This window comes from Vulpes lagopus, chromosome 2, assembly GCF_018345385.1.
Source record: "Vulpes lagopus strain Blue_001 chromosome 2, ASM1834538v1, whole genome shotgun sequence".
Taxonomy (NCBI): Eukaryota; Metazoa; Chordata; class Mammalia; order Carnivora; family Canidae; genus Vulpes; species Vulpes lagopus.
In genome coordinates this window covers 86,316,612-86,329,286 of record NC_054825.1, presented here as the reverse complement: position 1 = coordinate 86,329,286, position 12,675 = coordinate 86,316,612, and the positions used below count along the sequence as shown (strand labels likewise).

The window sequence follows — 12,675 nt, the reverse complement described above, 5'->3', positions numbered from 1 at the left end:
TGGGAAGTTTCCATTGATAATGGAGTTTTGGAGTACTTTGTAGACTATAGTACAAGCCAGATCACTACTGGGCTCTTGCTTTGTCAGCAGTATCTAATGCCTAAGGAAAATATTGACCAGATGAAAAGTAACTGAACGTTAATGTTCTGCTTCAACTCTGCTTTTTATAAGCAACAGAAGCTCATGTGAGATATTTAACTAACAGATATGGTATTATAAAGGAAAAATTAAATAAAAAAAGAAACAGACCATGAATCACTGCCATTTAGTGACCAAAATGCAATCAGGCACCATGGTTTTATGTTATTGCCCTAAAAATGTTTTAATAAACCCTTGGTAAATCTGATTTTGTGCTCCATTTAACATCAACTCAGTTGGAAGAAAGGAAAAAAATGACACCTCGGGTATACCTTTGTCTATATTTTTAAACAGACTTAGTTTTCAGTTTTTAAGTATAGCAGTATTATTTACAGTATTACCATAAAAACCAGAAAATTATTTAAGTGCATTTGGTCACAAAATACATGACAGGAATATATGCTTTGGTCCCCAAATATTTTTTACACCTCTAAATTTATGTTGTGATCTTGAGAGCCTCCATATCCTGTAAGTATAGAGTGTGGCTCAGTGAAGAACTAAGAGCATGGACTCTCCAGTTAGGTTGCTTGGATTCAATCCTTCAAAGGATAGAAGTGGTGCTAATACTTTCTAGCTGATTTTGGATAGATTATCTATACATTTCTGCCTCAGAGTCTTGAAATAATAATATTACCTAGCACGAAGGAGTATTATGAAGACTGAGTTAATATTTGATAAGCATGGAGTGCCTGGCACATAGTAATTACTAAAAACATGTTTGTGAAATAAAGTGAATATAAGTGTAACTCATATAAATGAGTTTCAAGAATTGTGGAGTATCAGGTGTTTGTTTACTATAATTACATCTTTTTTTTTTTTTTTTTGCATTTTAGACATGATTTAAGATAATTTCACAAGGAAGATAATTTATACCTGTTTATTCTACCACTTTTGAGAAGATAGCCATCAGGGTCAGGAGGTAGCCATGATAAAATGATATTTTTTTAAATAATGAAATGTTCCTGTTTTAAAAATGCTGTGTTACTGGAAACCCCAGCCAGTATAATCAGGTAAAACAAGACAAACAACAACAACAACAAAGACCCAAAGCCATAAAAGATAAGAAAGAAATAAAACCATTTCTTGTTTCAAATGACATGATTGTTCATGTAGAAAATCCCAGAACATGTGCCAATAAAAAAAAACCCTGCAACTAATAAGAGTTTAGCAAAGTCTTAGGATACATGGTTAGGATCCCAAAATGGAGCTTTTCCTGCTTAGACATTCAGACCTGAGGAATATGCCTTATTTTGCTTGTACAATTTATTTTGAATGTCTAATTTTTCCCTTAATCGGAAAGCCTCCTGCAGTGTTTTTATTAAGATTAGCATGAAATCTCAGGAGCCCATTCTGTGGAAAAAATTATACAAAAATCAATTGTATTTCTATATACTAGCAATGAACAACTGGGATTTGAAATTTGAAAGAATATCATCTACAATAACATCCAAAAAAATGAAACACAGGTATAAATCTAACAAGATACATGCAGAAACTGAGTATTGAAAATTACAAAATACTGAGGAAAGAATCAAGGAAGACCTAAATAAATGGAGAGATACACTATATCCATGGATGGAAAGACTCAATACATGAAGATGTCAGTTCTCCCCAAAATGATCTAAATCTATAGATTTAGCATAATATCAGTCAAATCTCCCCAAAATGATCTAAATCTTTAGATTTAGCATAATATCAGTCAAAATCCCAGGATGATTTTTTTTTTTTTTTTGTAGCTATCAGCCATTAGTTCTCAGATGATTCTAAACCTTATACAAGGGCAGCCCCGGTGGCTCAGCAGTTTAGTGCTGCCTTCAGCCCAGGGTATGATCCTGGAGACCCAGGATCGAGTCCCATGTTGGGGTCCCTGCATGGAGCCTGCTTCTGCCTCTGCCTGTGTCTCTGCCTCTCTCTGTCTCTCCCTCTATCTGTGTCTCTCTCTCTCTGTCTCTCATGAATAAATAAATAAATAAAATCTTTTAAAAAATAAAATAAAATAAAACTTATACAGGAAAGCAAATAGAACAACCAAAATAGCTAAAACACTTTTGAAAACAGAAGAACAGAGTTGGAAGACTCACAATGCTTAATTTCAATACCTACCATAATGCCACACCTGTCAAAACAGTGTAATGTTGGCAAAAGATAGACACATCAATGGAACAGAATAGAAAACCCAGCAACAGACCCACACAAATTAGCCAGTTGGTGTCTGACAAGGAAGCAGAAGCAATTCAACAGAGACAGGAGAGTCTTTACAATAAATATGAACCTTGACTCATACTCTACATCATTTACAAAAACTAATTTAGCATGGATCATAGGCCAAAATGTAAAACTATAAAACTTCTAGACGAAAACATGGGAGACAACTTTGGGGTCTTGGGTTAGGCAAAGATATTTTTAAGATACCACACCTAAAAGCACAATCATAAAAGAATAAATTGATAAATTGGACTTAAAGTTAGAAACTAATGCTTTTCTAAAAATACTATTAGCAGATTGGAAAGACAAGTCAGAAACTTGGAGAAAATATTTACAAATCCCTTTATTTGACAAAGAAAAAATATCCAGATAATATAAAGAACCCAAAACCTCAACATTAAGGAAACAAATTCAGCAATTTAATAAATGGGGCACAAACTTTGACATTTCACCAGAGAAGACGAAAGAGTACATTTTACTCCATGGAAATTAAAAAATACATTTGGAAAAGAATATAAATTGGTTAGAACTCATCAGTCATCTGAACCTGAAGTAGAAAAAAGTCACTCTTTTTCTGAGTTGTCGTACTGTATTCAATATTTTAAAATTACACAAACAAGCATTTTTAATGTTCTCTATACAGCATCCCAAAATGGAGCTATTCCTGCTTAGACATTCAGACCTGAGGAATATGCCTTATTTTGCTTGTACAATTTATTTTGAATGTCTAGTTTTTCTCTTAATCTGAAAGCCTCTTGCAGTGTTTTTATTAAGATTAGCATGAGATCCCAGGAGCCCATTCTCTGGAAATAACCCATTTCCCCTCTTCTCGTGGCTACTTTAATTTAGCTAGTATTTTTCTTTGCTCTCATTTGTTTTTCATTAACTACTGTTTCATTGGGTTTCTTTCAGCCTCATTTTACCCTGTCTCTTGATTTTAAAGCACTGTGACTGATGGGCGATTGGCTGGCATCTGTGGGAGGAGGAAGCATTGTGGGCATAGGAGGCAGATGGGTGTGTAGGTGGGATGCAATGACTCATTTTCTCATGTGCTGATTTTTGATGTAGAAATAAGGACCCCAAAAGAAAACTCTTTATTTGTATTAAAGAGTCTTTAAGTCATTTTAGCCTTGAAAAAAAGTCTTTTGAAGCTCCTTTGACCTGGCTGCCTCTTTCCTAACCTCGCTAAATCCTCTGTCTTCAGTCCCCTTTTGATCTGATTTATTTCTCCTTCACAGAATGTGAATTCTAAGCTCACGTTTATTAGACAAGGCCAACTGCATCAAACAGCTTCTCAAGAGCCTGCGTTATTTTTTGTGCTACAGTTTGGTTTTACAAAGTCACTCGGGGTTTTAGTCTTTTTCTTTTATTTTGATAGGTTCCTAAATTAGGAAAGTAATCACTGTTCATAAGGGAAATTGTAAAAAGATAGAGAAGAAATAAAGAAGAAAACATAATGCACAATCCCATTACATGCTATTATTATGATTTACGTTTTGGTATACAACTTTCCAGACATTTTTTTTTCGCATACAATTACATTACCATCCCATTACACAGCTATTATCTTGGTTTACATTTTGGTCTACAACTTTCCAGACACTTTTTCTATTCACATACGTATATTTTTTCCAGACATTTTTAAATCCACATGTGTAGAATATATACATTACAATGTATTATATCTTAATATTTTTTTGTATTATACCTTGAATTTACTTCCATTGCTAAACATTCTTCCACAATACCGTTTTCTTTTTTTAATTAAGTTTTTATTTTAATTCCGTTGTAGTTACCATACAGTGTTATGTTAGTTTCAGGTATATAATATAGTGATTCAACAGTATAGTTCTCAATGATGCATAATAAACCACTCTTTGAATCTTATCTATATATCTACTTCTCTACCTATTTTCCTATTAATGAATACTTAAGTATTTTCCATTTTTATTGTAAAAAATAAATTTCAGTGGGCATACTTAGAAGTAAACCCGCCACATTTATAGACATTTTATCTGGGTAAATTCTTAGGAATGGAGCTATTGGCCCCCAAAGTGTGCATAACTTTAAGGATTTAAGTGTCCTAGGAAGTTTAAAATTCTCCTTGGCATGTAAGAGTATCATTTTTCTGCATCTCCATTGGGCATTCTTTAATATTTTTGACTACTTGTTAGACCAAAAAAAAAAAAAAAGGTACTTTAGAGTTTGCTTTATGTGCATTTATTAGTAGTGAGGTATAGAGTTCTTGTTATTTACCATTTTAGTTATTCTTTTGTGAATTTGCCTGCTTATGTCTATAGCCTAATTTTCTAGTGTAACGTCTTTATGGCTGCTTATTTGTTCTAACCTGACCAATAAGTGTTGGTTTATAGTGATATTAACCTTTAACCTGTCACATATTGTAAATATTTTTAACAAATTAGCATCATCTGTTAAATTTGTTGTAAGGTATGTTAACATTTTCATTTTGGAATTGTTTTGCCATTATATTTTCCAGACCTTTATTATGATTACAAAGGGAGCTCTTGGTTTTCATAATAATTTTGCAGCTCAACACCTTATTAAATTATATTATTGCTTATAATAGTTATTTAGTTGATTCTACTGGGGTTTCTTGGTTGACAACCAAAACATATTTGAGTAATGATGATTGTGTATTTTATTTTATAGTATTATATTTCCTTACTTTGTGAAATCTTATTGCATTATCTGGAATTTTCAGAAAGCTGACTAGTAATAGTGGGAATAATTGGTTGCCTTGTCTTTTTCCTGAATTCCATGGATTATCTATCAACACAAAGTTGGAAGTTGTTGTGAATATATATATATACATATATATACATTTTTTTTTTCTTTTTAGATTGAGAGACAGAGAGAAACGGGGTAGAGGGGCAGGGCGGGGGGAGGGGGGGCGGTGGAGAGAGAGAGAAAGAGAATGAATCCTAAGCAGTCTCCATGCCCAGGACAGAGCCCAGCATAATGGGGTTAGATCTCACAACCCTGAAGCCAGGACCTGAGCTGAAATCAGGAGTCAGATGTTCAACTGACTGAGCCACCAGAATAGATTATTTTTCATGTTAAAGGAGTGCTCTTCTATTTTTATTTTGTAATTATTTTTAATAAGAAATGGGTTTTGAAGTTTAATTAAAGCACTTGGGGCAGCTGTGGAGATGCTGATGATTTTTTTTTTTTCCCATTGAGCTATCCATGCATTCCCCAAATAAATTTCAAACCCATAATCTAGTTTTCTTACAATATAATGCTTGGTGCATTTTTTTCATTTTTCTTTCATATTTTTGTCCATATATAAAACGAGTTTGAGACTAACCTATATGTCATTTTTTTGACATTCTTGTCAAATATTGGTATCAGGTTTATACTACCTTGGTGTTAATCATCTCTGAGCTTTGGTAGAATTTGTACCTGTGGTTATATTTTCCTTCTCAGTCATAATTTTCTGTACATTTGCTTTTTTTTTTTTTTTGAGTGCACATACTAGGGACTTGCTGGATATTAATAATAATAATTAAGTTATAAAATCAACTCTGGGTTAATTCAAAGTCTCACCTATTTCCTTTTTTATTTTTATTTTTAAAATATTTATTTATTTGAGGGGAGGTGCAGAAGGTGAGGGATAGAGAGCTGAGCATGTTGCTGGTCTCAGGGCCTGATCTCTTGACCCTGAGATTATGACCTGAGCCAAAACCTAGAGTTGGCCTCTTCACTGTGCCACCCAGATGCCCACCCCCCATTTGCTTTTTAAAATCTCATTTTACATTTGTCACTTACTGCAGCTTCCTGTGGGTCTGCTTCTGGAAACTTAGTTCACTTGCTTTAATGTTGAAATTTAACAGAGAGCATTAGCTCCAGCATCCCACCATTGCAGACTTCACTTAGTTTCCAGTAATTATGTGATCCCTTTCATGTGTAAAAAGAAAATGCAGGTTTGCTGCATTTTCTAAAACCACTTCCGGGTAGAACTGCAAATTCAAAATTCAGTGATAAGTGAGGAGGGAAAATCCCTATCATTTCCTCATTTCGTCTTTGAGAATACTAAGTTGTTAAAACCAAAATGTGCTTACTGGGCATTATTTGGGTGTCATCTTTTGGGGGGCTCTGTTTTCTGTTTGCAGATATTGCTGTGGTGGAGATGAGTGATGCCTTCCGGCAGCCGTCCTTGTTTTACCACCTGGGAGTGAGAGAAAGTTTCAGCATGGCCAACAACATCATCCTCTACTGTGATAATAATTCAGACTCTCTGCAGTCACTGAAGGTACCTGACTTGTTTACTAAATATTTACACTGGGTACCAGAAGTCTAGGGATACCTCTCTGTGTCCCTGACATCCAAAGCAATTTAAGTGGCTTAGTTTGTGAAAGTTTGTTTTTGCCAGTCCAATAGTTATGCAATTACTAGTGAAGTTGTGAGGTTTATCTAGACTTCAATGTAGAAATTTGATGATACACCGGTAGGAAAATCTTAGTGTTGAGTTCTGAGCTGCAGTTTGAATTGCCGCTGAGGAGACCATGTTACTAGGAAGTCATCCATTGCACACTGCGGAGACAGACCAGGAGGTTGCATAAATTTTGGTTAGGCCCCTTGCTGTGTCACCATTGAGGGTTCCATTGGACATACCTGTCTTTAACTGGAAATCCACCTCCTACTGAAAGGGCTCTGAATAGAAATTCTGTCTCCAAATATCACCAGAAAACTACCATCCTCTTCACTGGGAAATGATTTCAATAACTTAATAACTTGGGGAAGGGGGAAGTAAAAATCTACTATATTTGTCTACAAAACTCAGCATGCCCCATGGCATTCTCTCTGTGATAGGATCAAAATGATACGAAGATATTTTTACCATCCAAAAAGATGGTCTAAAATGCTTTTGCAATGCAATCATTGTGTGATTCTTTGAAAAGCATCTAACAGTTCAGTGAAACTCATGCTGAACCTGGTATCATCCATTTCCTTTTTGAAACCTCCAGCTAGCTTTATGTGGCTTTTTCTCATCTAGATCTTCCAGTTTTCAAATTGAAGCCAACCTTGGGACGTGGAGCTCTAAAACCCAGAGCCATATTTCTAATGGCTTAGTAATTGTTATATGAAGATCTTTAACCCCATGACCATGCAAAAAAAAAATAATATTTAACTTTTATCTTTTAAAAAAAAATTATTTATTTGTTTATTCATGAAAGACAGAGAGGGAGAGAGGGAGAGTGAGAGAGAGAAAGAGATGTGCAGAGACACAGGCAGAGAGAGAAAAGCAGGCTCCACGCAGGGAGCCCGATGTGGGACTTGATCCCGGGTCTCCAGGATCACACCCCAGACCAAAGGTGGTGCTAAACCACTGAGCCACCCGGGCTGCCCATTTCATTTTTATCTGAGTATCCAAAGTTTGTATGGCTTTTTCTGAAAAATCTATAGTTTAGTTTAGCAAATACAGTTACTGCATGCCAGGCATTGTGCTGGGCATTGATAGTCTATCCCTGTTCAGAAGACTCTGAAATAGTCCCCCCAAATTTGCCCCTACTCTGTCTGAATTTGTGGTTGTTTTTTTTAAACCTGAAGTAATTCTTTAAGCTACCCCTACTTTATTTTATTTAGCCCTCTAAGAAATGCATTGTAAAGTTTTATGATGGCGTATTATAATTAAACATTTTGATTTGCTATTGTTTATAACATGTATTAGCAATTGATACAGGAGTGAGGTTATTTTATTTATTCTTGTTTATTGTACTATTTCATTTTCTTTAAGTATTCTAAGCAGGCAGTGTTGTGTTAGACATTTTTCACTCTACCCCCTTTTTTTTCTTGTCCTATTGGTATCTGGTGATTTCATTTATGACTACTCTTTCCTGGGACAATTTTTAAAAACTGAATTAAAATTACATCTGAGAGGAAGAGTTGAAGCTAATCTTATCAGAAATTTGTATGGGACAAATAAACTGATTTATTTAATTGCTTTTTGCCAGCTTTTGTTTAGAAGTGCTATTGGTATGTGAATACATTAGTTCTTCAAAAAGGCTAGTCTATCTAAAATTAACTCACCTATCTTGTACATAGCTGCTTGTAACCAAGCACTTACTATGTGCTTTACCCACATATATTTTCTCATTGAATTCCACAGATATCCCTTTGGGGTATATTATGTTCTATTATATGACCATTTTATAGAACTGCAAACTAAGGCTTAAATAAATTAAATCATTTGCCCAAATAATATAATTAGTAAACACAAGGTCTGCCTGACTCTTAAAACCCACCCTCCTAACCACTAAGCTTTATTGCAATTTCTTCTAGTTTGGATATCTGACTTTCCCTGCTAAGTGTGTTCACTTAGAAAACCCATCAACTATGTCTGCCTCCCTGAGTCATTTCATGCAACACCCATTCTTTCTTTTCTCTCCCTCCTTCCATTAACTTAAAGCTTTTGCCATTGTTTGTTTGGTTTAATTTAGCTTGTTCCCAGCCCAAATAAGTATCTGGTTACAGAGGACAAAGCTCAATGGGATAGCAAGTAGTTTTTTCAGTCTAACAATTTCCTCTGAGCCCTAGAAATGTTTCTGGTCCTCTGCTGAGAAAAGTCTGTGTGTGTGAGTGCATGTGTGTGTTTAATGTTATTAATTTCTGTTTCAATTAATTATAGGTGTAATCCCTGCCTTATACCAATAGAAAACTGCTGTGAAATAAGACAGAATAGGAGTTATTATACATAACATTTTTTATAAGTTAGCCAATAAAATAAAAACGAAGCATCTCCCTGTTTTCACAGGGTAAAGACAGAATGAGAATGCTATTCTTGTCACATGGCGACCTTCCCTTAGGTTGATTCTTTGGACATCTAGAAAGTAAGGCTACACCAGTTTAATTTTCATCTTCTGCTCTTTGTTGAAGAGAGCAGTTTCTCATTGGGAGCAAATTCTTGGGACGAAATCATAGGAAAAAACTTTTAAATTTAAGCTCCTAAAAAATAATTGATAGGAACCATAAAGTACCTGAAAGCTACGTCTGAATTTTCATATGAAAGGATATTTAGAATCTAATCAGATCACCTACTTGCAATAAGATTTGTATCCATTTGAAATCACAAATACTATCTTAGAAGAATGAGATATTTAACTTTTTTCAAAAAAAGATCAGTGCACTTTGAGAAAGAGAAGTTGATTTTTTTCCCCTTCGCATTTTAACAACACAATTTTTGCAGTTTTCTTTAACTAAGTATCATGGCAACTTCTTATGTGGCTGTTAATGAGACTCTATGCTAAAACTTTTATTTTCTTGAAAATAAGAAATAGCTGAAACAGCTTTTTTTCAGATTAATTTCCTGCATTACAGAAATTATCAGATCTCCACTTAGGGTCTCTCAGTAAATGGGAGAGTAAGTCTGAACACTTAACTGACCAATGAGCCATGGGGCAGACACACAGAATGCATCTGACATCAGAAAGGACTTGAGGTAGGGACACCTGGATGGCTTAGTGGTTGAGCATCTGCCTTTGGCTCAGGTTGTGATCTTGGGGTCCCGGGACCGAGTCCCACATCGGTTCCCCGTGGGAAGCCTGCTTCTCCCTCTGCCTATGTCTCTGCCTCTCTCTGTGTCTCTCATGAATAAATAACTTAAAAAAAAAAAGAAAGGCCTTGAGGGAAATGAATGGCTATTTAGTGTAGAGAGTGTGGAAATTATTTTAATGAGCCATTACTTCTATCAGAAATTCCTTTTTAACAACAGCTCTCAGCTCTAATTGCTGATATTTCTTCACATTTCCCCTTCTTAGACTCCCTCTCTTCCTTTTAGGCCACGCCCCACTCACTTTAGACAATGCTGCTTATAAAAACAAAGCAAAGGAAAACAAGGAAATACCATTGCACACCATCAGATAGTCCACGATTAAAAGCCCTTAAGATGCCCACAGCAAGGCTGTGGAGAGTGGGAAGAGGCAGTGCTGCTGGGAGGGTATACTGGCACTACTTCCAAAGAGCAATTTGGCAACACCTAGTATTATCCGGTAAGCATAGCACCAAGATTCAGCAAGTCTGTCCCTAGATGTGTACTGTAAAGAGAGTCTCTGGCATGGAGAAGGAGATCTAATCAACAATGTTATATTAACATTGTTTGTAATAACCCCTCCCCCAAAGGAACTGGTAAATACCTGTTAACGAGAGAATGAACAAATACTTTCTGGTATAGTCATTTAGTGGAATAGTATAGAGCACTTAAATGAGTTCACTAGAGCTCTATGTGGCACTATCAATATATCTCAAAAACAGTGTTGAGAACAAAAACAAATTACAGAAGCATGTGTGCCATGTGATACCATTCATACAGAACCTAATCACATGCGAGACAGGTGCTTTTATACCTATTTGTGTTATAGAGGGTTGACGTATGCATGGGAGGCACAACCAACAAATTCAGAGTAGTTATTTCTTTGGGGGATAGGGATAGAGTAGAACTTGGGGGAAAGCCCAGTCTTCAAGTTTATCTGTAATATTAGATTTCTAAGTCTAGGTGGCATATACATGGGTATCTCATAATTTCTATACATTTTATGTAGTTGAAATATTCCACAATTCTTTTTTTACGGAAGAAGTTTGTGATACTTTATTATTTCCTGTGTCTGTCGAGATATTTTAATATATTTTGGGCATTCGAATCCCAAAATTGTTTTTCATTTCTTTTTTCCTAGTGTTCTGTGATTGAAAGGGCTCAGATACACTTGGATTTTTCTGCACCAAGATGGGTTTTATTCCCATTTTATCTACAACAGAATAAATGTATCGTAGAGATTGATATGCATATCAGTTAGTGGTGATACAGCTAGTGTTCAAAAGTAATGATTAGGAATGCTTGGGTGGCTCAGCGTTTTAGCGTCTGCTTTTGTCTCAGGGGCTGATCCCGGATTCCGGGATCCAGTCTTGCATCGGGCTCCCTGCATGAAGCCTGCTTCTCCTCCCTGTGCCTGTGTCTCTGCCTCTCTTTCTGTGTCTTTCATGAATGAATAAATAAAATCTTAAAAAAAAAAAAGAAAAGTAATGATTATGTGAGACGATTCCCTTTTCAAGAAATTTAGTTGTATTTTTCTCTTTAATCATTGCTTGAAAAATTATTTTACAGATGGGATTTTCCTTAATAGATCAATCTCTGCAGCAATCTATCTACATGATTACTCCTTCACTATCTTACTGAGTATATTACATACATATGTGATGGCAGAAACTCTTACTCTGCCTCAATGCATCTAGTATTTTTTAGATTGGGATCTGACTAGCATGAAATCTTAGGTGCACAAACCAGAATTTGTGACACCATCACTGAAATAGCTTTAAGAATAATCCATTTTTAATAGTATGGCAGTTCCTCAAAAATTAAAAATAGAATTACCATATGATCCAGCAATTTCACTTCTGGACATATACCCAAAAGAATCTCAAAGACGTATTTTTGTTCACCCATGCCCCAGTAGTGTTATTCACAGTAGCCAAAAGGTAGAAGTAACCTAAGTGTCCATTAGTAGATGAATGGATAAAACAAAATGTGGTGTATACATACAATGGAATATTATTTAGCTTTAAAAATGAAGGAAATTAAAAAAAAAAATGAAGGAAATTTTGACACATGCTACAGCATGGATGAAACTTGAGGAAGAATTATCATAGTTGTTCATTCAAACAGTACTGTGGTACTTATCCTTTATCTGCAGGTACGGAGGAACTCAATCTCCTTTAGAATTTATTGTGAGAAATTGGATATTAAGTCTGTTTTTCTGATACTTATTCATTTCCACTTAAAGCAAATTGTTACAGTTTTAAAAAGAATAGTGATGTCCTTGTTCTCAATTTCAGTGATTGTGCCAGTTTCTAGTAAATTGATGAAGACATAAGGGTAATTTTGGGTTTAAATACTTCAAACTTAAGTTGAATTTTTACTTGTATCTAGTTAATCCATTCAGATTCCATAATGTTCTTAAACCCATACATTTTTCCCCCTTGTACCCCCTCAAAGCTTTACCTCTCTTACCAAAGTTAATTACTAAGAGGAATCTAGTTTTAGTATGAATTGTGTATGAAATCAACATTTGTATTTTTCCACTGTTTTTTTTTATTTTTTGAGTGTAACAGTGAATTTTTATTGGATTCTTTCCAGCACCTGACTGGAAAAAAAATAAAAAATAAATAATAAATAATAAATCAGTAAATGTTAGGGAAAGAGTCATTTGAAAATATAACCCTATAAAGAAGTTGAACAAGTTAGTAGTGAACCAGGAACATTGACCCTGTGTCCTCTTAATATGAACTGCTGCCTCTGGTCATCCCCACAATCATCTTTTT

General features: G+C 35.1%; 1 protein-coding gene across 1 annotated transcript in view; it reads left to right on the top strand.

Annotated features, from left to right (window-relative positions):
- Positions 1–12,675, top strand: part of MAP3K5 (mitogen-activated protein kinase kinase kinase 5) — a 199,587-nt gene that overhangs the window by 54,836 nt on the left and 132,076 nt on the right. The window contains exon 2 of the mRNA XM_041739454.1: positions 6,477–6,616. Coding sequence (XP_041595388.1) covers positions 6,477–6,616 — 140 coding nt within the window. The remainder of the gene's footprint in view (positions 1–6,476; positions 6,617–12,675) is intronic.